Source organism: Microtus oregoni, unplaced genomic scaffold (genome assembly GCF_018167655.1).
Source record: "Microtus oregoni isolate MIOR12 unplaced genomic scaffold, Mior012 000028F_ref0000031, whole genome shotgun sequence".
NCBI lineage: Eukaryota > Metazoa > Chordata > Mammalia > Rodentia > Cricetidae > Microtus > Microtus oregoni.
The window spans coordinates 17385702-17410850 of NW_024543087.1; the positions used below are offsets into that span (position 1 = coordinate 17385702).

Here is a 25149-nt window from a genome sequence, read left to right on the forward strand (position 1 = left end):
ACCTTCCAGGAGACCCTGTCACTCCCCCAGTCGCCCATTGGGCCGACCCGTTGGCCACGCCCCCAAAAGATCCTATAAGCTCCAGCGCCGACGGGACTAGAAAGCTAGTCTCTCTTCCTGTTTCCGGCTTGGGCCTGTGGCGCTTGCGCTCTGCTGCCGCCCGGTTTCCAGGGAGGGGTGGGGCTAGGAGGCCATTCTTTGTGTTTGCGCCTCATAACCACTGGAGGGCGACAGAGGTGCGGAGTTCTTCGTTCCGAGAGTGATTCAATTTTTCCAGTCTGGGGCGGGGGACACAAGACTTTTCAGCCAAGCTCTAATACACAGAGAATGGAATCCAGGCAACCCTGGAAAGTAGACAGTATCTAAACCCAGGGTCAAAGTCGGGCAGATAGCGGATACGTGCGGCAAGAGCCTGGTCGAGGCTGCACGAAGGCCCTGCGGTTTTAGATGAGTCCAGATTAGTGTCCTCTCTTCTGTGGCACAGTCACCAACTTCGGCCTGCCCAATCTCTGACTCAGCCCACTAGTAGCCAAATAACTGGAATTCTACACCCTCTTACGCTCTTTCCCCTCCTCTTGTGGTTGCTCGGAAATCCCTATCATAAGAGAAGCGGAAGGCTCGAAGAGGGACACCAGACAAGCCCGGACTTGGAACTTGTTTCTTGGGTGGTGCACTCAGCCAGCATTCCTGATACCAGGCTGGGTGACAGCCACCACTTCGAGGGTCCTGCTTCTTTTGGGTGAGTGTCCTGTGGCCCTTCCCCGGAGTCCTCTGCGGGGGCAGGGAAGGGTGGGTAAAAGTGATTTATCTCTGGCAGTTGAAGGCCACTTATCTGAGACCTTGGCTAGCACCCCTGAACTCTGGCGTGTTAGGAAGAGGCTTCTATACCTCAGCTCTAGAGGAATAGATCTGGCTGCCGAAGTGCTGCTTGTAAGCGCCCTGCCCTCCCCAACCTCCCAACCCCATAGCTCAGAAGATTCAGTCAGCAGTATTGCCAGATCCCTGCTTCCCGACAGGAGGAGGAAAGGGAGATGCCAACAAGTGGGAGTGGCTAGTCCGCTTTCACTTTTTCTATTACCTCCGGGCTCACAAGCTGAGAGGGTAGGGATCAGACTTCTTCCTAGCCCAGGGTGGGCAGACTGGGCGGGTTTTAGCCGTGCCCTTGCCACCTGGGGAGGGAGCATATCTGAGGTACAAAGTGCGGTTTTAGAAATGTGGATTTGTATGGCAAAAAGAGGAGGCCAGCCTCTTGAAAACGCCAGCCTGAACACTCCCTGCCCCTCACCCCAGGATAGCCATGGCTCCAAAACGAAAGTCTTCGGTGCAGGCTGAGGGCTCCAAGAAGAGGCCACAGGGGACAGGGGAGGAGGATAGTTTCCCCTCCACCGCTGAGGCTCTCAGAGCAGCTCCTGCAGATCAGCGCATCATCCGTGTGGACCCCATATGCCCACTCAGCCACAATCCCAAAACTCAGGTGAGCTCCACCCATGTTCAGGCCACAACCTTCTCCTCCTTGGGGGTCTCCATTCTAGCCCGGTAGCTTAAAGTCTTTAAGGAAGCTAGGGGTTGCTTGTCTTCTTAAGACCACAGAGGTGGACTGTATTCTATCAGATCAAGGTTTGTCAGGTCTGACCACCAGACAAGGGAGTTGCCTCTTGCATCACACTCAAGGATGGGGTCTGACTCGGTTTCCCCAGGACTCACCAGTGCTCCCTCAAACTCAGCCCTCAGGACAGAGCCAGGAATCTTTCAGATTCCCCCACCCAGGAAGTAGATGCGTGTTCTCCAAATTCCATCTCCCACAGCAGACCTTATTCAAATCCAGTCAGACTGTGTCCCCAACGGCACAGTCATTATACCAAGTGCCAAAATAGAACCCCTTGTGATGTCCACCAGTGTGCACACCCAGCCCATGTCCAGCCCAGCTGCCTTCCGGCCTCACCCCACACAGGTCCACGAGGACTATGACTGTACCCTGAACCAGACCAACATCGGCAACAACAATAACAAGTTCTACATCATCCAGCTGCTGGAGGAGGATGGTCACTTCTTCTGCTGGAACCGCTGGGGCCGGGTGGTGAGTGACCCGTTACCAGTGTGCCTCCCGCAAACCGCCCTCCTCTGCACACACTTCAAGAGTCCCCAAAGAGCCACTGTAGCTGGCTGTCCCACTTCGCCTTGCTGAGAGGCAATCAGCCTAGCCCAAGGCCGGCACACATTTCTGATGGGCACACCCCTGAAAGTTGTCACTTACAGGGAGAGGTGGGCCAGACCAAGATGAACCCCTTCGTCTGCCTGGAAGACGCAAAGAAGGACTTTGAGAAGAAATTTCGGGAGAAGACTAAGAACAAATGGGAGGAGCGGGAACACTTTGTGGCCCATCCTAACAAGTACACACTTATCGAAGTGCAGGGAGAGGCAGAAACTCAAGAGGCTGTAATGAAGGTGACAGGGGTGGGGCAGTGGGGCAGAGGGAAGGGCCTGCCTCCTGCCTGCCTGACTGACTGTCTGGCAGTGTACACTCAAATACTGGCCTCTTTCTCTGGCCTCAGGCTGGGCCTTTACAAATGTCCCACCCTTCCCCCATGTGAGCATCCTGCCCAGCTGCTCCTGCCCACACAGTTTTTCTCTCTGCAGGTGGACGGAGGCTCAATGAGGACTGTGGTTAAGCCCTGCTCCCTGGACCCTGCCACTCAGAAGCTCATCACCAACATCTTCAGCAAAGAGATGTTCAAGAACGCGATGACCCTCATGAACCTGGGTGAAGAGGGGCTCTGAGGGGAGGGGCAGGGCCCCAGTATCAGGGGGTGCAGGACTGAGACTATCCCTTCATTCCCCAGATGTGAAGAAGATGCCCTTGGGAAAGCTGAGCAAGCAGCAGATTGCACGGGGCTTTGAGGTCTTGGAAACTCTAGAGGAGGCCATTAAAAAGCCCACTGGTGGTGGTCAGAGCCTGGAGGAACTGTCGTCCCGTTTCTACACCGTCATCCCGCACAACTTTGGCCGCAGCCGGCCTCCGCCCATCAACTCCCCTGAGATCCTTCAGGCCAAGAAGGACATGCTGCTGGTGAGGACTGGCGGGCCCTGAGGGTACCAGACAGACTGGGCAAAGAGGAGAGGAGCAGATGGTCACAGACTCCAGGTTACAGTGGGCAGGCTGAGGGCCAAGAGAGGAGAAAGCCAGACAGAGAGATGGGGTGGGGACAGACAGGTGGGAGAGGAGGTGGAAGCCAGGAGCAGACAAGCTCCGGTGCTCATTATCCTAGGTGCTGGCAGACATCGAGCTGGCCCAGACCTTGCAGGCAAATGGGGAGGAGGAGAAACTGGAAGAAGTGCCACACCCACTGGACAGGGACTACCAGCTCCTCAGGTGCCAGCTTCAACTGCTGGACAGTGGGGGGCCCGAGTACAAGGTGAGCTCTACACACCCGCCCTTGAGCTACCTGGGGAGCCCTGGTTCTCCACATTCTCTCCTGCATGCCCAGGCCTAAAGAGAGCTGTAAAGTGAGAGACCACAGGGCACTGGTCCCCAAGTCTCCCAACCTTGGTCACCAGGCTCTGCTCTCCCCAGGCAATACAGACCTACTTGGAACAGACTGGCAATAGCTCCAGATGCCCAACTCTGCAACATGTTTGGAAAGTGAACAGAGAAGGGGAGGTAAGGGGTATTCAGCCCCTAGATCACCACCCTGCCCCTTAGGGGATAACATTTACTTACCTGTCCCTTGCTAAGTTGGCTCAAAATCTCTGATCCGTTTCCACCAGGCCTAGTGTAGGCCAGCTACCTGTGGGGCCCTCAGCTTTGGGACACATGAGCCTTCATGTGACGTTGTCATTACCATTTTCCACTTTTCCCCGCTCAGGAAGACAGGTTCAAGGCCCACTCTAAACTGAACAACCGGAGGCTGCTGTGGCACGGCACCAATGTGGCTGTGGTGGCTGCTATCCTAACCAGTGGTCTCCGAATCATGCCACACTCCGGTGGCCGTGTTGGCAAGGGTATCTACTTTGCCTCAGAGAACAGCAAGTCAGCTGGCTATGGTGAGGTTCCCCTGGGTCAAGACCTGGGTTGGGGTGAAGGCACGAAGATGGGCTGGGCCCAATCCTGAGGGAGGAATCCTGGAAATATTCCTGACCTGCGTACACAGTGAGATGCCCTAAGCCCTCAAGAAGCACCTGGCAGTCAGGGACATGTCGTCCTGGAAGTGGGGGGGGGGGGGGAGGGATGGGATGAGAGCAGCAAACAGACTCTGAGCAGGAAAAGAGAAATCGCGACAGAGACGGGAGAAGGCTGCCTGCGCCAAGCCTTGCCAGTGTGTTCTGTGCGGAAGGGGGTGCAGAGACACAGGACCAGAAAGCCACAGAGAGCCCGTGTGGATGTGCACACTGGAGAATCTCAGTGGGTGCAGCGGTGAAGTGGGTGGCAGAGGGATGGGGGGTGGGTTCTGTCTCTCTCTGCCTCTCTGATTCTGTCTGTCTCTGTCTCAGTCCCGCCCCCGTGAGCACTGGCCCTGGCTCCAGGCTCCAGGCTCCAGAACTGAGATGAGAGAACCTGTGAGCAGAATGTGTGAGGCAGTAGTGTGGCAGCAGGTGGCAGAAGGTCAAAGACGTCTCCAGGGACTTCCAAATTCATGGTCAGGGTGTCCTTAAGTGACTCATCAAGTGACCCCACCAGCCCAGGTTGAACACATCCCTGGAGGCTGCCATCACCTGCCAGGCCAAGAAAGCAAAGTTTAACCAAGAACAGATGGGGCTGAAGTTCTTGGTGGACAAAGAGATCTATCAAGAGGACAGGGGACCCCAAGAAAGACGGGCTGGCAGGAGTGGGGGTGCTCGCCTGAGGGGTGCCAATGACCAAGTAAACAAAGTAGGGAGAGGTGCCCCTTCCCAGCTCCCACCATCACCGATTCACTAGCGGACAGCCTGTGGGAGGTGGGGGAAGGGAATGGGAGGGACAGGGAGGCCACTGAGGTGGGAGGGAGCAGGCGGGGATGAGGGGTACTGGAAGGTGATTAGTGTTTCGTGAGCCGCAGAACTGGCACAGACAGCCTTGCCACTGCAGGAAAGAGCTGGCCAGGGGCCTGAGCTGTTTCCTCCTGCCATGAGCCTCTTTGTCCTCTAGTTACTCCCATGTATAGTGGGAACCACCATGTGGGCTACATGTTCCTGGGCGAGGTGGCCCTAGGCAAGGAGCACCACATCACCATCGATGATCCCAGCTTGAGGAGCCCACCCCCTGGCTTTGACAGTGTCATCGCCCGAGGCAAAACAGAGCCTGGTGAGCCCCAGATATTGGGTGGGTCTATAGATAAAGGTGGGGTTGACATAAGAGACTGGGGACATCCTCAGAAGACAACAAGGAGAGTGGACTGTAGAGACAAAACCATACAGTCTTCCTGGGGGAACTGATTCCCCCAGTCATCCAACAAACACCCACTGAGTCAACAAATCCCTCCAGGGTGTCAAGAGGGCTGAAAAAGTCATGTCATTGACGAGCATTAGCCTGGGGTTTTCAGGGGGAAATGGGGATAAGGTGGCACTCCCTGTAGCAGGTGGCAAGTCGCAGGGAGCAAGACATAGTTAGCACCAGGCACCAGTGACCCCTTGGCAATCCGTCCCTTACAGATCCCACCCAGGACATTGAACTAGAACTGGATGGGCAGCAGGTAGTGGTCCCTCAAGGTCGACCTGTGCCATGCCCATCGTTCCAAAGCTCCAACTTCAGCCAGAGCGAGTACCTCATATACCAGGAGAGCCAGTGTCGTCTGCGCTATCTGCTGGAGATTCACCTCTGAGTGGCTTGCCCTCCCGAGGTCCTGCTAGACTGGGCCATGATCTTGATCTTCACTCTCCTCAGTCTGGCTCCCATATTTCCTTTCGCCTCCCAAGAATATAATACATGCCAGGCACGTTGGCACACACCTATAGTCTCATCTACTCGGGCAGAGGCAAGAAAAACACTACCCTGAGAGCTGGGGCAAGCCTGGGCTACATAGTAGGACATGTCCAAAATGAAAATTACAATCATGAAGCTAAATAGTGAGTTCCAGGCTAGCCTAAGCTACAGAGTATGACCCTGCCTCAAACTATGAAAGTCAATGTTCTGTCTCTCATGTATAATCATGCACTTAGTATAGTCATATACTCTAAGATTATATAGCCTAATGACACTGTTGTCATCCCAGTCCGTGTAAACCCTCTACACACAATGACAGAATCACCTAGTGGCATGTTCATGAGATGTGTCACCATCATGAAGTAAAAATGGCTGTTCATTGTCATTATCTGTAGCCATTGTGTTGTGCAATAGACTCTTGAACCCATTTCTCCTGGCCGACTGAATTTTGTATGCACATCTTCCTAAGCCCCTTTGCGCTTTACATCTACAAGTTCAATTTTTATACATATTTATTTTTATTTTCTATGCATTGGTGTTTTGTCTGCATACACGTCCATGTGAGGGTGTTGGATCCCCTGGAACAAGATTTACAGACAGTTGTGAGCTGCCATGTGGGTGCTGGGAATCGAACCTGGATCCTCTGGAAGAGCAGCCAGTGTTCTTAAATGCTGGGCCATCTCTGCAGCCCCTGAGTTCAACAGTTTTGGGTTCCATATGTTAAGTGACATCTTGTGATCGTTGTCTGTCTGTGTCTGGCTAACTTAACATAATGTCCCGCAGGTTCCCCCATGTATCTTTTTTTTTTTTTTTTTTTTTTGGTTTTTCGAGACAGGGTTTCTCTGTGGTTTTGGAGCCTGTCCTGGAACTAGCTCTTGTAGACCAGGCTGGTTTCGAACTCACAGAGATCCGCCTGCCTCTGCCTCCCAAGTGCTGGGATTAAAGGCGTGCGCCACCACCGCCCGGCTCCCCCATGTATCTTCAAACCACAGCACTTCCCTCCAGTTTTTTTTTTAAATATTTTTTTTTTTTTTTTTTTAAATATTTATTTATTTATTATGTATGCAATATTCTGTCTGTGCATATGCCTGCAGGCCAGAAGAGGGCACCAGACCCCATTACAGATGGTTGTGAGCCACCATGTGGTTGCTGGGAATTGAACTCAGGACCTTTGGAAGAGCAGGCAATGCTCTTAACCTCTGAGCCATCTCTCCAGCCCTTTTTTTTAAATATTTATATATTATGTATACAATATTCAGTTTGTGTGTATGCCTGCAGGCCAGATGAGGGCACCAGACCCCATTACAGATGGTTGTGAGCCACCATGTGGTTGCTGAGAATTGAACTCAGGACCTTTGGAAGAGCAGTCAGTGCTCTTAACCGCTGAGCCATCTCTCCAGCCCCCTCCCTCCAGTTTTAAGGCTGAGTAGTATTCCACTATATGCTCACGCCAGTTTCTTTGCCCGTTCACCCGTCAAGGGACACTCAAGGTGATTTGGTATCTTAGCTATTGTGAAGTGCTGGGAGAAAATCCACCTACTGGTTTCATTCCCTTTGGAATAGTGTGATTGCTGGATCCATCTCACTCTTCCTGCTAGCCCCCCCCCCCCCCCCCCCGCGTATCTCAAAAACTGATTCCTAGTACCTCAATGGCTGTGGCTGTGGGCCCAGAACCTTGCCTCCTAACGCGATTTTAAAGGGGCACAGACCAAAATGGGTTGGGCCCCACCTCTAACCTGATTCATGCCCTCTGCCAACTGAGTTACATCTCCAGGCCACTTGGGGATTTTCTTATACTTTATCTCAGTTTTTGTGGTTGGGGACTGAGGGAGGCCTTGGGCACCTTACAGAAAGTGTTCCAGCACTGAGCTACATTGTAACCTCACAGGCAGCTTTATCAAGCATGAGCCCTTAGCCTCAGCTTGTTCAATGAAACAGTGGCCACAGGCTTCCTCTGTCTCCATGGTGGCCCTCCACATGGCAGCTCCAGCCAAACACCAAGAAGTGTGTGTGCCACGTGAGCTAATAACAGCCACGCCCCTCCGACCCACTCAAGGCTATCCTTGTAGCATCCCTCTCTTCTAATAACTAAGCATCCAAAGATGAGCCTTACCACCAACTCAACTCAGAAACTGTCGTTTGGAAACCCACCTGACTCTGTCTCCTTAGCTTAAACATTGCCAGGTAAAGCAAGCATCGCTGTGTGTCTGTCTCACTTCTGGACATTAAAACCAAGCTGAGTTTGTGTCAGAGGGCACAGCTCTCAGTCCTCAAAGATTAACACCTGTGACCTGGATATCCCTGTCCTAGCCTGGGAGCAAGTCCCAGAAAGCAAGGTCAAGGTCCCCCCTGTGAGTTGTATGCTGCTTTCTGTCATATCTCTTTTAATCAGAAGATGTTCCTCAACAATTTATCCATTTATAACGTTAACTTTTCTGGAAATGGGGGTGGGGGTCTTGCTATGTAGCCTAGGCTGCCCTTGAACTCTTGATCCTCCTGCCTCATCCTTCCAAGCACTGGGGTTACAGGTGTGTGTCATCACACCCAGCTCATTTTCACATTCAGAAGAGTACAGGACAGTTGTTTCATATAATATGTTTTTACTATATTTTATGTGTATGGGTATCTTGCCTGCATGTGTCTCATTCCTCTTGTGTGCCTAGTGCCCACAGGACCAGAAGAGGGCACCAGATCCCCTGGTACTGGAGTTACAGGTGGTTGTGAGCTGCAGAGTTTGAAGCTTGGCAACCTGAGTTTGAGCCCCAGAACCCACATAAAGGTGTATGGCCTCCACATGTATGCCACAGCACCCCACCACATCCTCACAATAATAATAAATCAAATGGGAGACCCTTCCCGTCCCTCTCTTCATTCCCGCTCATCTGCTGGAGTGAGCCCACTGCATTCAGCTGTGGGTTATCCTCTTTGCACTCCTATGCAGAGTTACACAGACAGATACACTTGCTACAAAGAATTCTGTTTTTTTAATGCAGGGTCTCACTATGTAGCCACTATGGTCATATGTACATCAGGCTGGCCTTGAGCTCACAGAGACTTTCTTGCCTCTGTCTCCAGAGTGCTGGGATTAAAGGCGTGCACCCCATCACACCTGACATCTATTTTTTTTCATTAGATATAGTGATTTGGTAGGAAGTATGCACCCACCAACCCACCACAGTTCCCACCTCTTCACTGTCCTCTCTAGACTCCTTTTCTTCTTTGCTATACTCATGGACCCTGTTGAGCTATCCCTGAGCTGTGGAGGCCCAAGACGTTGCCCCACACTGGCACGCCTGCCAGGGCAGGGAGCAGAGGAGAGAGCAGTTGGCTTTCCCCACCCTCTGATTGTAAACCTCAAAGATTCAGCTTCACCCCGTAGAGGAGGCAAAGGCCACATCCAAGCTCTGCCCAAGAATGGAACGGGATGTCAATGTGGACCGAGCTCTAGGAAGCCGGGAGCAGCGCTCCAGCTGTATGCTCTGAAGCACATGCCCCCCTCTCTGGCCGGGAGCAGCGCTCCAGCTGTATGCTCTGAAGCACATGCCCCCCCCCCTCTGGCCCATGTCTCATCTGAGTGATGGAAAGTGTGACCTATCAGTTCCATCATGGAATGAGTCACAGTAAGAGGCTGGAACTGAAGTGATACTGACCTTGTTCTTGTGATGACCTTGGAGGCACTGGTCCAAGCAAGAGGCAGACAAGGCCCAGTAAAAGAGGCTCCAAATAGCCACGTTCGTATATGGAACAGAATATCAGCAAAGGAAATGCCTGCAAGATCGCTAACTCAGGGTAAAAGGATTAATGTGAGCCGAAGCTGGAATGCTCTCTTGTTAGTAGAAACCGGAAGTAAATGACAGAACAAAAATTAGATAGAAGGTGGAGCTGTAGAGACCCAGTGATTAAGAGCACTGACTGTTCTTCCAGAGGACCCGGGTTCAATTCCCAGCACCCACATGGCAGCTCACAACTGTAACTCCAGTTTCAGGGGATTTGACACTCTCACACCAATGCACATGAAACCAAATTAAATAAATTATGAAAATAAGATCCAGCAGCATATGCTTGAGATCCCAGCACTCAAGGGAAGAAGGCAGTAGGATTAGAAATTTAAGGTCACTGGGTGGTGGTGGCATAAACCTTTAGTCCTAGCATTTAGGACGCAGAGGCAGGCAGCTCTCAGTGAGTTTGAAGTCAGCCTGGTCTACATAGCAAGTTCCAGGACATTACACAGAGAAACCCTGTTTTGAAAATAAACAAAAAATAAATAAAATAAAAATAATTTAAAAAAAAACCTTAAGGTCATCCTTAGCACCTGATGATCCTGCCTCAAAAATAGTAAATACACAAATAAATCACAGTAAAGCATGGGCCAGCAGATCCTGGAGAGCAGTTTGCCAGGTGAGAGGCACACACATGCCTGCTGTGCTGGAAGCATGATGGGTAAGGAGGAGGAGAGGTGGGAGGTGGGCAGAACACAGCCGGTGGAGGCCACCTCACTGCACAGTGGTAGTGATAGGTAGGACTTTGAGGGAAAGAAACAGGTTTTTTTTATGATGCCACCTGATTTATTTTTAAACAGGTCCATTTTAGCCACTACTAAGAGTGGACTGTAGGGAATGAGTTGGAACAATCCAGCCAGCATGGCAGGAATTACACCAGATAATGGAGCCCCTGGGAACTGGATAGAGAGAAAGAACAGAAACTATCAAACAGGAGATGGCGAGGAAGTCATCACCACCCACCATCTGGAGGCTGGAGGGATAACAGGAGGAGACAGTGATGGGTTCATCCAGTCAGGTCATCTTGCAAGAACAAGAGCACAGAGAAGGCTCCATGAAGGAAGCCAAAGGGACAGAGAGAGAAGCTGTCTTCCACAGAGGGTGGTAGAAGCCCAGGCTACACACCAAAGGGGAAGCGCCCTGGCTTCCTCCTACCTCCCACTCTCCAGTCTTCTGCTCATTTAACTTCCATTGGCTGGATACTTCCAGAAGCCTGGGGAGGACAGGGTAGGTAGAGGTAGGCAGAGTGGGGAAGGAGCCTAAGGGCAAATCGGAGGAGCAGCTTGAGGTGCAGAAGCAAACGCCAGGCCAGTTAGGAGGATGCTGCGGTGCTCTGGGCGGGGGGGGGGGGGGGGGGGGGGGGGGGGGGGGGGGGGGGGGAACAGCAGTAGTGGCTGTGGCTCTCTGGGGGACAGCAGTGGTGGCGGCGGCGCTCTGGGGGGCAGCAGTAGTGGCTGCGGCGCTCTGGGAAGCAGCAGCGGTGGCTGCGGCGCTCTGGGGGGCAGCAGCGGTGGCTGCGGCGCTCTGGGGGGCAGCAGTAGTGGCAGGGAGGTACCGCAATGAGATTGAGATGAGATGTGATGTGCATGGATTCCCACGATCTCGGCGGACTGGACCGGGTGTAGGAGAAAGGACAGCTAGAAAGCTGGGAAGCCCTCATGTGAGGCGCAATTTGCTAAGATTCTGCAAGGAGCCAGTTAGGGAACAGTCAAGAGTCCTACTTCTGAGCCGGACGATGGTGGCGCACGCCTTTAATCCCAGCACTCGGGAGGCAGAGGTAGGCGGATCTCTGTGAGTTCGAGACCAGCCTGGTCTACAGAGCTAGTTCCAGGACAGGCTCCAAAGCCACAGAGAAACTCTGTCTCGAAAAACCAAAAAAAAAAAAAAAAAAAAAAAAAGAGTCCTACTTCTGTTCAGGACACAGGATGTTTGACATGCCCATTAGTCGAAGTCTGGTTCAAGGAAGGAGGCACTTCATTCAGATACCTAATAGGTTCTCCGTGTCTAGGTAGTTTTTGCTGTGGATGATTGTAACCTGATCATGTGCCCCACTGGAGTTCAGGGCTTTCCTTGAGCCACCTACCAGGCGGGGGTGAGGGTGTGAGGAGTGGGGAGTAGAAATGACTCTAACTGGCCATGACTAAAGGTTTTGTGTTTGTTTTGTTTTTCCGAGACAGGCTTTCTCTGTGTGAACAGCCCAGGCTGTCCCAGAACTCACTTTGTTCAGACCAGGCTGACTTGGAACACACAGAGATCCGCCTGCCTCTACTTCCCGAGTGCTGGGATTAAAGGTGTGCGCCACACTGCCTGGCAGGACTGACTTTCATGTGGAGAGTTTACTCAAGCTGCACGTTCTGAGGCTGGGAAGAGGTAGCTTCCTAAAGCACGTGTCAGGGGGTGCTTTTTAGAAGAGAGCTGGCTTGCCAGCAGTGAAAGTACTAGACCAACCAATATACCAACCAAGCATCCGTGTTTTGTCCCCCCCCCCCCCCCAGGCCTCCTCCTCAAGTGAGACTTAAAAGTAAACTGACTGAGCAGCCACTCTGTGCCATGCCCTGAGATTTTTTTCTCCTTCCCTCAGAACTCCTGGGCGGGTGGGGGGGGGGGGGAAGGGTGGTCCAAGCAAACCTAAAAGTTTTCCTGACTGATTCCTCGAGAAAAGTACTGCCTGACCTAGCTACCCTCCACGTCCGTCCGTCCGTCCTCCGTCCGTCCATGTGCAACACCCCCCCTCCCCAACACAAACACAAAGCAGGGAAGGGTCTGGGTTCAGTAAGCTGTACCCTTGGGCAGTTTCACAGAAGAGCCTCCAGTCTCCAGCTGGCAGCTGCTAGGACCAAGGGGGCTGGCGCCAGGCCCTGCTCCTCCCTTACTAGCTGTGTCTCTCCAAAGGACAGCATCAGAGTGACAGCCGGTACCATCTCCGCAAAGTCTGAGTTGCTGGCGCTGGGCTAGGGAAGGGGGAGAAAGCCGAGCCAGGCTCAGCCTTGCATCCACCCATAGGGCCTACCAAAACCCAGAAGAAGATCGCAGCTTGGGCGTCGGAGTCACCTCCTGGGCAGCCTACGAGGTGAGAGGCCCTGAGGAGCATGGGACAGGTTATGGGACTCCTGGAGCTGGAGGCTCCGTTTCGCTCTCCCCATAGCAACCCCAGAGAAGCCTAAGCGCTCAGATGGCTAACAACACGGGAATAAGCGCCACCGAACTCGTGGGCTCTGTGGGGTTGATCTTGGCGATTCTCGTAGAGGTGGGGGCCGTGCTGGGCAATGGCACGCTGCTCGTGGTGGTGCTGCGCACTCCCGGGCTGCAAGATGCCTTCTACCTGGCGCACCTATGCGTTGTGGACCTGCTGGCAGCCGCCTCCATCATGCCTCTGGGCCTGCTGGCCGGGCCGCCCGGGCTGGGGAGTGTGCCCCTGGACCCCTCATCATGCCGGGCGGCACGCTTCCTCTCAGCGGCTCTGCTCCCCGCCTGCACACTCGGCGTGGCTGCTCTCGGCTTGGCGCGCTACCGTCTCATAGTGCACCCGCTGCGGCCAGGCGCGCGCCCGGCGCCAGCGCTAGTGCTCACGGCGGTGTGGGCGGCGGCCGCGCTCCTGGGAGCGCTCTCCTTGCTCGGGCCACCTCCCGCGCCACCACCGGCTCCGGCTCGCTGCTCCGTCCTGGCCGGAGGACTCGGGCCCTTCCGGCCGCTCTGGGCCCTGCTGGCCTTTGCGCTGCCTGCCCTGCTGCTGCTGGCCGCCTACGGTAGCATCTTCCTGGTGGCGCGGCGCGCCGCCCTCCAGCCCCCGCGAGGGACACGGCACCGCTCCGACTCTCTAGACAGCCGCCTCTCCTTCTTGCCACCCCTCCGGCCACGTTTACCTGGGGGCAAGGCGGTCCTGGCCCCAGCCCTGGCCTTGGGCCAGTTTGCAGCCTGCTGGCTGCCGTATGGCTGTGCATGCTTGGCACCCGCGGCGCGCGCTGCAGCAGCCGAGGCGGCTGTCACCTGGGTAGCCTACTCCGCCTTTGCGGCTCACCCCTTCCTCTATGGCCTGCTGCAGCGCCCGGTGCGCTTGGCGCTGGGCCGTCTCACTCGCCGGGCACTGTCTAGGCCCCCGAAAGTCCGTATGCCGCAGGCCTGGCACCCGCGGACACTCGTTCAGCGCCTTCAGGGACTTCGCAAGGACCCTGCCCTGGGCCCTTCCGAGGCACCAGAACAGACCCCAGAATTGTCAGGACAGCACTCAAGTGTGCCAGAAGCCACCTGAGAGATTTCTCCTGGACTGGAGAAGGAAGGTGGGACCAAAGGGCCACATCCCCCCCCCCCCCCCCCCGCACAGGTCGTGGCAGGTACTCTGCCCGGACTGCTGACTGAAACGAGAGAGAGAGGGTGGTACTTAACTTAGTCTAGTGAGGTTTCTCAGGAACCTGATTCTGAGCCCAATACTACCTGTGTTCCTTTCCTGGGGCCTCGGCTTTCCCATCTGTACCCTGTACCATCTCCTAAGGACCCCTCCAGTGTATGCTTTTTAAATTCATGGGTACTCCCTGGCCCAGAGGGGAGAAATGCAGGCGTGGTCACTGAGAGAAGGGTCCTAAGAGCTCACAGCCAAAGGATGAGGGTCCGGGTTACAGCCACAGCAGGAGGAACCAGTGGAGAGACATTCAGAAGATATCCCCGCCATCTGTGCCATGGGGACGTCTGACAGTCGGACTCAAACTCATTACTCAGACGGCTCAGCAAACAGCCCGACTGGTTTGGTGCTGAAGACAGGAGACTGAACACATGACCCCTGAAAGGGCCCTGCGATTTCACCCCAGAACTGACATGTGGAAAGGGCTATGGATCAACTGGGGCTGCATTCACAGATTGAGGTTCTTCGGGGTTCCAGCTACACCCTCCCCCTGGAAGTTTTGTCACCCCAACAGCAGTATTATTTCATGGCTTTCTGGTCGCTGAGAATATTTATTCAAAAACAGGGATTGAAAAAACTGTACAGAGAATCTGCTGCTGAGACCTGGGCCCCTGCCCCAGGCCACTCCCCCGGCAATAGGCAGAGCCCTCTCTTTGGGTTGCCCCCTGACAAGCCCAGCCAGTCTATTCCAGTCAAAAGGGTATCAGTGGAAGCAGCAGAATCTGCAGGGGATGAAGAGAAGCTTGGCCCCAGCCACCCCTCACTCTCCTCCAGTTCCCACTGGGGCAGCAGGCCAAAGGCCCAAAGGGATGGAGGACATGAGCAGCCTCCCACCTCAGGGCACTAGAGAGGCCCCGGCCATTCCCGGCATCCAAGCATAGGTCTGAAGGGGTGGAGCCCCTGCTCTGGGGCTGCCATAGCTCCTAGAACCCAGGGCCAGAAACTGTCCCCTCTCTGAGGAGGACTCCAAAGATGGAGCAGGGTAGGGGGTGCATCCATGCGTCTGGCATTACTGGCGCTTGAGACCCCATGGTAGAGTCTCCTTGGGCAGGAAGGACGTGGAGGCAGCCCCTGCTGGCGGTCCTGCCTGCCCCGGCCTGGGCCTCAGCCGGCCTCAGTAGGGAGAGAATTTCTGCCGTTCAGCTTTCTTGCTCCCATTGGCCGCTGCCATCTTGGCAGTGTAGGCCGCCAAGCCCGGCGGTGGCCCTGGGGAAGCAGGTGGTAGAGCCAAGAAGGGCACAGGCTTGAGGCCGATGAAGTTGGAGAGGGAGATGGCATAAGGTGTGCCCAGCAGGCCTGGGGGAGCTGTGGGCAGGGCCGTCAGGGGTGGCGAGAAAGGGGTGGGCAGGTCTGCGGGGGCTGAGCCAGGTGTCCCCCCAGAGGTAGACTTGGCCGTCTCTAGACTGGAGAGAGGGACACAGAGGGGAGGTGAAAGGAAAGGTGGGGATGAGACAGGGGCCATGAAGTTAGCCAAAAGATGGGAGGGGAACAGTGGTATGGGGTGGGGGGGTTTCGGGCAAGAATAGCAAAAGTACAAAGGCAGGGAGGGTAGAAAATACAATCAGATATAACTTGGGGTAAGAAGAAAACTAGGAAGGACCCAGGAAAAACCAACAGTGGGAGACAGGAGGGGTGGATACAGGAGTAATAAATGAGGCACATGAATGACATAGGTAGAATACAGCAGGAAAAAGAGGGGCTGAGGAGCAGCAGGGGACTGGTCCAGAGAGGAGGTTATCCCTTCCTTCCCACCCGTGCTCTCCCACCGCCTGCCCCATGCTCACCAGGCAGTGATGAGGTACTGAGCCAGGGCAATGGATACAGGTGAGCCAGTGATGGTCACATGCCGCTCCCCAGCACCCTCTGCTTGGTTCCCAATCTTAATATGTGCCCCTGACATCTGCCGGATCTCGCTGATCTTGCTGCCCTGGCGTCCGATCACACAGCCAATCAGCTAGAGGGAAGGCAGAATTTAACCCTGAGCAAGGTCTAGGCCCCTGGATCCCTTCACCACCCTCCAGCCCCCCACCTTCTGCTCACATCATTGGGAACCAGGAACTCCTGCGAGCTGGTCTGTGTGCTGGGATCCAGTCCTGAGGCAGAAGAGAAGGACTGAGCGTGGTTCTTGTTCTCTATGGGCCTCCCACGTCCACTGCAGGGATGCCCAGCCCCTCCTACCTCCTTTAGCCGGAACTGCTTACCTGGCACCACACTGGCTGAGGCAAAGGGAACTGCGTGGCCTGAGAGCTGCTGGAGCTTGGTGACCTGAGCCAGAGAACAGGGTCAGAGGTTAGAGGGGGCAATTCAGGAAGGGGTGTCTCAGGCTGTGAGTCACTCACCTCTGCAGGGGCCACTGCTCCATACTGACCCTGGACAGAGAAACCCTGTGGGGCAAAACGGTCGAAAAGGGAGCTGCTGTGACAGGCCAGATAGTTTGGCCGGATCACTCCCTGTGCCCTCTGCAGACACCCCCCAATTTTCTAGTCCACTCCCTCCTCCACCTTGATCCCCCGTCTCCAGTAAGGCTCCTAGCCTCTCCTGATGCTGCCCTCACCTGGTTGGCGGAGAGCAGGACAGTACCTAGGGAGAGGCTTGGATGATATGGGATAGTGGCTCCTTTGGGCGGGGACTAGAAGACACAAATGGAAAAGCTTTGTCAGATCAGGCCTCCCCAAGAATCCAATGGCCTTAGGGCATTCCCAAGGCTTCCATGAAAATGTATCCCAGAGTGCCTTAAGCTTATAATCAGTCCATGGCTGTAGCTCTGCTCGCCCCACCCCACCTGATGTTACAGCCATAAGGTCTGGATGGTGACCTGGAGCCCTCTCCTGCCCTCTCCCTGGCTGCCCACCCCCAGTCCCCATCCCACCCCCGACTCTGGGAAGCACCTCCAGAATAACAGCACATATCTGGCGCACACACAGGATGATGGCATCAGGCACCCCAGACACGGTAACAGCACGCTCTGTGGAATTGGGGAGCAGGTCCCCTGCCACCTGCACCTGGGCTCCCGTAGTCTACAAATGGAAAATAGTACCCACTTCTGTTGACTCCAATAGCCAAGAGAAAGGGCAGCTCCGGAGCTCTAGTTCCCTCTCCCCTTGATGGGTAGAAGACATACGCCCATGGGTGATCTCTCTCTGCTCACCTCTCGGATCTCCTTGATTTTGGTGCCTGCCTTCCCAATCAGTGATCCACACTGGCTGGCAGGGATGACAAGGCGCAAGGTCACCGGAGGTCTGGAGACACTGCCGCCATTTGCAGGAGCAGCACAAAGGTCCTGGGGCAGAGAGACAGTGAGTCGGCCATGCATGCCTCTGCTACTCCCCCACCCTCCCTCAAGTACTTCCCTGAAGGATAGGGAGAAACCCTCCTTCCCAGACCTCCTCCAAGAGAACACAGCCTTGGACTTGACCTTCCCTCCCACATAGCCACTATCTGGAGACAGGGTCAAGTTTCTCACAGGCAGCCACCCCCAGACTCCCACCCCACAAACCTCATCCAGCTTGAAGGCAATCATGGAGACAGCGTGGAAGACGGCGGCTGTAGAGCCGGTGATGGTAGTAATCCGCTCAGGGCAGGAGCCCTCAGAGATGGTTATCCTGGCACTGCTCTGCAGGTGTGGGACAAGCGCCGGGCAGCAGGCATCCTCCCCACTGTGGTGCCAGGGATCTGTCTGCCTGCCCCAGTCACTAGAAACTGGCATTCTTCTGGGCACTCAGTTATCCCAGAGGAAAGGATGGCCACCTCCCTTCCCTTCAACATCAGGGCCCTGGGCTCCTCCCCTGACCCCATCTTTACCTGCTCCCGGATTCTCTTTACAGTCTCTCCCTTCTGTGGGAGACAAAAACCAAGATTCCTAAGTGGTAGCCCCTTAACCAGGGCTGAGGCTCAAGTTGGGGGGAACATACAGAGAACTGGACACCTACCTTCCCAATGATGCTTCCCACTTCCTGTAGAGATAACGAGAGGACTCAGATGGGTATGAATGCCCCAGGCTCAGGAAGGGAAGCCCACTGAGACCAGACATGTGCTGCCTCAGGGCTCTGCCAGCCCCACCCACTCACCTTCCCATGCATCAACATCCGCAGCGTGAGAGTGATGCTAAGCTCTGGCTCCTCCTCCAGCCCCGCATCTGAACTGCTCATTCTGTCAGGCGGGGCTGGGGCCACAGTAGCCTGGGAGTGTGTCCACACTGTGGCTGTGGCTCAGCTGGCTGTGGACAGGGAAGCAGAAAAGAGAGTCTGAGAGGAGCCCTAGTTACCCGGCCACAGCCACCTAGGGGACCGCAGAGCCAGGCCAGCCAAACTCAAAGAGGACGGAGATAGCCTGGGTCTTGAGTTCTAAATGTCCTTCTGACCACTGTATTTGTGCGCTTCTTCCTGGAGAGTAATCCTGGTCACTGAAGCCTTCTGGACCTCAGTCATCCAACCCAGAAAATAACTACCAAATCCTATCCTCTAAATATATGAGTTTAAAAAAATGAGACAATCTTATGACAGATACCCAATTTCCCTTCCTCACAAGTCTTTTTTTTATTTATTAAAGATTTCTGTCTCTTCCCCGCCACCGCCTCCCATTTCCCTCCCCCTCCCCCAATCAAGTCCCCCTCCCTCATCAGCCCAAAGAGCAATCAGGGTTCCCTGCCCTGTGGGAAGTCCAAGGACCACCCACCTCCATCCAGGTCTAGTAAGGTGAGCATCCAAACTGCCTAGGCTCTCACAAAGCCAGTACGTGCAGATGTCAGGGAATTAGAGCTCACTGGTTGAATGCTTGTCTAGAATATATGTGGTCCTAGGTCTGGGCACCAGAATGGGAGGAGAGGGACTTAATGAAGAGGTCTGGACGGCTATGAGAAACCACAGGACGGCTTCCCCCCTCACTTGGAAGGGAAGATTCCCGTAGATGGAGCCTCCACTGTGGAATCAAGGATAAAACCTTACTCTGGGCCAGGCACAGTAGCCCGGGCCTATAAACTCAGATGTACCCAGTCTAAGGCAGGAGGCTCTCATTCAAGGGTAGCCTTGGCTATGTAGTGAGACCCAGCTTCAAAAAAGGAAAGAGAAGTTTACCCTAAATATGAGGTACCTGCTTCCAGAGGCAGGGCTGGCTGGCTTAACAATGGTGGAGAAGAGGCCAAAGAGGAAGCTGAAGCCTAGCAAAGGTTTGGGACAGGAGGCCCATAAGGCGAGTTCCCAATGACTCGGGGCCATTAGAGGAGAAGGTCACTGCAGACCACATGAGGCATGACCCGCTCAACAACGACATGGGGAAAAGGTAGGCTCTCTCTACATCTCTCTCTGATCTCTTTCCTATGTTCTCAGAATGGTCCTGTGTGCAGGGGGCACGAAGTGTGAAGACTGGCCACATACCCCACCTAGAGCACACTACTGTACCAGAGACATGGCACCGGGGCTCTATTCCCATACACATCAGAGACGATCTGTCTCCCTGGGACTGGTAATGGATAAGAGAAGGATTTGGTGGGCTGTAGGAATGTCAAGGCCATTAACTGATGGAGCAAGGCCGAGCCTGAGATTAGCTACCAGGATTAGTTTAGCCGCCAACCCTCCCCACCCGACCCCTTTTCATGCCTCAACTTAATCCTGAACCTTAATCCTCCTCAGAAATCCTTCAGCAGTGGCTGTCTCCCGCCATGGCCCAGCCTTGATGGTGAGCTCACTGGGGACTAGAACTCGAGGAGGACAATGGAACCAACTGGTGCCAACAGAGAATCTGGACCCAGACATCACTAACCATAGGAATTCTTTCTGCCTAGAAGGGTGTTGGGACAAAGGATAAGTGGTCCCCAATGGGAATACTTTGTCAGCCCTCTGTCCTATCTGGACATGAGGGTCCAGGTTTCAGAGCTCTGCCCAAAGCCTTCCTCTGAATGTCTTGTGCCAGCCAGAGTTTGGGTATGGAGTGGTTAGGGAGTTCCCAACCTCGCTTTCTCTTGGATACCTGAGTGAGCCACTGTACCAAACTGCAGTCTCCTTTCCTCCTTGGATACGGACAGTCAGGATGGCAGCATTGTCCCCACATGTTTTTTCTCAGGTGTCCACTTCTTCCATTTGAGTTCAGCCATAGAACTCGCCACAGGGTGGAGACCAGCAATAGATTCGGGGCCTGTGTTCTTTGGGCATCCTGGCCAGCCCTGCGCTGGCTGCCCTTGCTAGACATTCCCCTGGCTGCCTGCACTTCCCCCATCAAAGCGCCTGTGATGACGTGCATGGTTTCTGTCTCCCTGGACAGCCAAGCCTGGGAGCCCCTTAGAACAGGAGCCAAAGCTGCCACCTTCTCCTTGTGTCCCCAGCGCTCAGTCCAGAGCCAGGCTGGAGAGGGTGCTCAGACATATCAGGGACAGGAGCAAATGAATTTGCACCACAGGAGGGTCTGTAACCTGCCCAAGGTCACAGAAAGAAGGGGTGTAGTAGGAAGAATGGAGCCAACAAGCTCCTGTAGGACTGGACCAGGCTCCATTTGGGGCCCATTTATAGCTGTTCCGGTCTTGGTCTTTTAGTCCTTTTCTGAAGTGGGATCTAGATTGCAGTGGCCTGGGGAGCCTCTGCCTGGCCAGTGGACAGTCATCCTGTTTGGAAAACGCTGATGGTTTATCTGGGGCCATAGGATCGTAAGCTCCAGGATTCCGTGGACCCTTAATTGAGTGACAAACTGTGGGAGATCTGAAAGCAGTCTTCCTAGCACTTCTTGTGACCCCAGGAAAAAACGGACTGTGGGCGAAAATGTTAGTCTTGCTAGGAAGATGCCTAGGTCTGCAGCAGAGACCCACTGCCCCAAATTCAATAGGTGACCTTGGCCTTCCCTGGCCTGGATCTGGATTTACCCACCTGCACTGTTTGGGGAGTCAGGGAAAGGGAGAGTTAGTTGCTGGTATCTCTGTGTTCTGAGAGACCCTTGAGTTTTTCCTATCTTTTGGAAAGAAGGAGGCTCCTGACCCTCCTCCAGGCCCTTCTCCCAGAGTCCTAAGCATAAATAGCCCCACTGGGCATTCATTACCAGATGCCCTGTTTGCACTGGGGTTTTAAGGAGTATCTTGCCCCTTCAGTCTGGTGGGGCCCCAGGTCTCTGCTAGGCCACCCACGTGGCAGCCACACTGACCTCCAGCTCACCTCTGAGGGTGCCCAGCCCCCTCTGGTCAGCAGAGCTCCCTGGCAGAACATCCCACTCTCAGACCAATCCTCTGACCTTGGTTCTTCCTTCTTCTGCTTCCCAGGCCCCCTCCCCAGTCCAAGTGCCTACTCCTTCTGAACCTGGCTTCCTGCCACTCCGGCTGGAGGGGCTGGGGGGGGGGGGGACAGCTGTGTAAGCAAAGGCTGCCCCCTTCCTGCCCCTCCCCCCAGCTGTCTCTCTCCTATGACAGCTGTCCAATCAAAGGGCTGGGGGGCTTAGCCAGCCCCCCCCCCCACATGCAGGGATCAAGTGTCCTCCCTGGCTTTGTTCTAGTGTAAGAACAATCCAGGGGAGGGGAGGGCTCTGGGGCCAGTTGAACCAAGCAGGCTGTCCCGCCCCTCGGGGGATTCCCTCTGTTCAGTGTGTCTGGACCACTAGAGACTGTGAACCCACCTGGGCTGCAGAAGGCTGGGGGAATCCAGTCTCCAACTTCACCTCATATCTCCTGCCCACCTTAGCACTCCTATGTAGCCTCCTTCAACCCTTAATCCGAAAACAGTCAGGCTGGCCACACCCAATGAAGCTGGGGAATGGCTAAGCATCGGGCATGGCAGGGTGTGGCAGGAGGGTGGCCACTAGGCCTTGGTGAGGGGGTTGGCGGCCTTGAGACCTCCTTGGCTCCCTTGTTCATCCCATACTCTGGGCATGCTCACCCTTGCTGGTTAGCCTGGTCTCCACAAAACTGCCCAGCATCCTCAGACTCATGCACCCATCTCAACTTTTCAACCTCCCAGGATGGCCAATCATCCGTAGTTAGGAGGGAGGAGACGGGGTGGGGGGGGGGAGACACGGAAACTAGGGGAGCAGTTGTAGACTCTGGTTTCTTGATTCAAGTCTGTCTGGTACAGTGCCAGGGAAGAGGAACATAGAAGATGATAAACTGGTGGGTGCAGGAATGCTGTACCCCCTAGAGTCACCCAAGACATGGCAGACATGAAGACATGGCAGAGGGAAACCAAGGCAGGCTCAGGCCCTGCTCAGTTCTACTGTCTATCCAAGTTGAAAAAGCTCTCCAATCGCCATTCTCCATGCCGAAGACTTTGCTCACTCTGCTATTTACCAACCATCCATGGATCCCCAGAGCCCAAGGGATAAAACCTGACCTCTATGCACCAGCAACGGAGGCCTCCAAGGTCCAGCCCCTACCAGCTTCTCCTGTCGCACCTCTGCCTCATCCCAGTCCACAAAATGGGTCTAGAACCTCCGACAGAGTCTCTGCCTGGCTGACACTCCCAGCTTGAAATACTTATCCCCTTCACTCTCTGGCAAAAGTCTTCTCAAATGCCTCCTCCTCCATGGAGCCTTCCAACCTTTCAATTTAAATGAAATTTCTCTGGCCTCTGTGCTTCCCAAAGACACAGCTACAAGTCAAAAGAGGCCCAGTGGGCATTTCTGAGCCTATCTTTCTGCTACAGAAGAATAGGAAATCTGAAACAGGATCTGGCCCCAGGGAAGCGGGGAGTTAGGGCTCACAGGCCCTGGAACACTGCAGATCATCACACCTCAGAGTGTTGGGGCTGTAAGCACATGGCAGAATCAGGACATGCCTGATCAGAATTCCAAGTTCCGGCCCAGCATCCCAGGCCTAGGGGCTCGCTCAGCATGTTGCTGAAGTGAGGAATTTGAGAGTTCTGAGAGACCAGAACAGGTCCCCCAGCAGGGAGAGGAGCGGGTAGAAATGCCCTGGTGTGAGATGGGTCTCACAGCATTGAGGTGGGTTCAACCAATCACAACTAGAAAAGCCTCACCAATCAGGAGGCGAACCTGAGGCCTAGGGAGGAAGGGAGTTGTTTAGCTGGCTGCATAGGATGTGATAGGCAGGCAAGGAGAACCCATGGGTCCACCTGGACAGCCCAGACCCCTTTCCATCAAGAGCTAAGTAGTGGTGATAGAGGCTGGAGGAGAACAGGGATGAGAGTAGGAGGGTGGACAGAGCCTGTCTGGGGCCATAGGGTGGGGCAGGCCAGCCTTTCTGCGGCCTGGGCCTGCCAGGGTGTGTGGGCCGCCCGCTCCCAGCCCCCCACCCTGAGCATGCAAAGAGAACAATCCCCTTGTGTTTGGGCAGCCTGAGCCTGCATGCTGATGAAGGCTAGGGGGTGGGGGCTGGGATGGGGTGCTTTGAAAGTTGAGGGGGTTCCAGGACCTAGAGGGATAATATCCTCAAATGAAGAAACAATAGACCCCCCCAGGTGCTGGCTCTGAGGCCACCAGGGTGACCCCTCTGAACAACCTGAGTCAGAGACCAACTCCTGACCAATGCCAGGGGTCTGAGAGCTCTTTACACGGGGAAGAAGGGTCTCTGGGGACACATGCCTTGTTGGTCCAGAAAAAAGGTAACCATCCTGGGCTTGGTGGGGACCCACAGCCACACATCCTGAGAGAAACGATGTGAGTGGACCATGGTACATCCCCTTGAAGACCATTCCCTTGGGTGCCAGGATGGGGCGGGGCCCTGGGTGCCACAGGTCTCAAGATGGCGGGCCTGGTTTAGGAGAGTGAGGAGGTGGGCACCTCCCTCTCCTGGCCAGGCATGCATGAGGGCCAGGTTGAAGGAAGTAGCAGAGCCCCTTCACCTCCGCCCCATCACTGTACCCAGGCCAAGAGCTGGAGATGAAGAGCCACAGGAAATGAGGGACCACTTTGTGCTCTCCATCCCGCCCCCCCCCCCCTTGGCCTGGAGTCTGGCTCCTCCAAGGACTGCAGAGAATGGGAAGGGGTGTGTGTGAGCCAGGAGCTGCAGAGAATGGCAGATGAGAAGAGAGATGAAGTAGAACCCGAACCTGGGCCATGAGGTCCAGAACGAAGAGCAAGCTCAAAGGACAGAAACAGCGAATAGGATGGGAGCCTCAAACCTGGTATCTAAGGTCCAAGAAATCCCTCCCTGAAGTGGGGTGTTCCCCTGGAAAACCAACGCCCCCCACCTGTGCAGGCCTCAGCCGAACTGGACAGGGACCGTGCTCCTCGCAGTTCCCCCAGGATCGCGGTCGGTGCACACAGGAGCGGATCCCCCTCCCCAGCGAACCCCCAAACTTCATGGCCCGCGGTGCCCCGCCCGGCCCTCGCCTTACCTCGCTGGGGTTGTTCTGCGGCGGCGGCAGCGGCGGCGCGGCGGCTGGGCCGCTCAGTCCCACATTGTCCCCGGGAAAGGCGGCCGCTCACAACTGCGAGTGACATCAGCTGCGAACAATGAGGGGTTTGACAGGCGCGGAGCCGGGCCGGCCCGGAGCCCGGCTCCGCGCCCCCCCACCCCCACCCCCCGGCCCGCCTGGCCCGGCCCCGCCCCGCCCCCTCCCGGATCCGATTACAGCGCGGCGGGCCCGCCCCAGCAGCCCCAGTGCCGCAGCCGCCCGCCCCGCCCCGCCCCGCCCCGCTCCGCTCCGCGCGGTCCAGCGTCCCGAGCGGCCGCTGCTTCCGGGAGGGAGCCATGGTCCCTTTTCCTGCGGCTCACCAGGACCTCAGGATCCTCCCAGTGTGGCTCTCACTGGGCCCGTCCTTCCCGCCCGGAGCTCCTGCCCAGCTCGCCGCAGCTTTCATCTCAGCCCGGGCCGCGCCTCCCAGCTTCTGTCCCACGGCCCTCCGCCCTGCCCGGGCTCTCGCTTCTTCGCCATCCTTCACTCTGGGGTCCAGCCCAACAAGACGGGCCACCTACAGCTTCCTCACAGCCCGGCCCTAGTCCGCCCAGGACAGGTTACCCGACTGGAGGAGGGGCCTGAGAGAGCGGTGTGGCCCTTAGCACCCTGTCCCGTGATCCCCCAAGTCTACTGCCAAATTCCTTTTGGAGCTAGGGTTGTAAGGGACAGAGCGCCATTAAATCCTTTACTAGGAAAGGCATAGGAGTGTGTGTGTGTGTGTGTGTGAGTGTGTGTGTGGCGGGGGGGGGTGTG

The 25149-nt window shown here is 55.4% G+C and overlaps 3 protein-coding genes across 7 annotated transcripts; 2 read left to right on the forward strand and 1 right to left on the reverse strand.

The window, feature by feature from the left end:
- Positions 1–248: 248 nt before the first annotated feature.
- On the forward strand, positions 249–6324 carry Parp3 (poly(ADP-ribose) polymerase family member 3). Of its 3 annotated transcripts, none has more exons than XM_041677180.1 (11): positions 249–739; positions 1296–1474; positions 1952–2077; positions 2257–2445; positions 2638–2761; positions 2841–3067; positions 3267–3413; positions 3572–3658; positions 3864–4041; positions 5123–5278; positions 5626–6324. In XM_041677180.1, the coding sequence occupies exons 2-11, from the start codon at positions 1298–1300 to the stop codon at positions 5793–5795; spliced, it is 1581 nt and encodes a 526-aa protein (XP_041533114.1). In that variant the 5' UTR covers positions 249–739; positions 1296–1297; the 3' UTR covers positions 5796–6324. The 3 variants fall into 3 exon arrangements, with proteins under 3 accessions (XP_041533114.1, XP_041533112.1, XP_041533113.1); XM_041677178.1 differs by having other exon boundaries at positions 250–739; positions 1291–1474; XM_041677179.1 differs by lacking the exon at positions 249–739 and adding an exon at positions 1088–1101 and having other exon boundaries at positions 1291–1474.
- Positions 6325–12593: 6269 nt separating this feature from the next.
- On the forward strand, positions 12594–13964 carry Gpr62 (G protein-coupled receptor 62). Its single transcript, XM_041677487.1, has one exon. The coding sequence runs from the start codon at positions 12848–12850 to the stop codon at positions 13922–13924; it is 1077 nt and encodes a 358-aa protein (XP_041533421.1). The 5' UTR covers positions 12594–12847; the 3' UTR covers positions 13925–13964.
- A 632-nt stretch (positions 13965–14596) lies between these two features.
- Pcbp4 (poly(rC) binding protein 4) lies at positions 14597–24926 on the reverse strand. 3 transcript variants are annotated; one of them, XM_041677474.1, is made up of 14 exons: positions 24714–24926; positions 24334–24442; positions 18139–18287; positions 18001–18024; positions 17873–17905; positions 17568–17684; positions 17220–17351; positions 16960–17088; positions 16626–16700; positions 16411–16455; positions 16273–16336; positions 16112–16164; positions 15856–16025; positions 14597–15474 (listed from the first exon to the last, which is right to left on the reverse strand). In XM_041677474.1, exons 3-14 carry the CDS (start codon positions 18217–18219, stop codon positions 15186–15188), a joined length of 1212 nt encoding a protein of 403 aa, XP_041533408.1. In that variant the 5' UTR covers positions 18220–18287; positions 24334–24442; positions 24714–24926; the 3' UTR covers positions 14597–15185. The 3 variants fall into 3 exon arrangements, with proteins under 3 accessions (XP_041533408.1, XP_041533410.1, XP_041533407.1); XM_041677476.1 differs by lacking the exon at positions 24714–24926 and having other exon boundaries at positions 14597–15277; positions 24334–24522; XM_041677473.1 differs by lacking the exon at positions 24714–24926 and having other exon boundaries at positions 24334–24521.
- Positions 24927–25149: the final 223 nt, after the last annotated feature.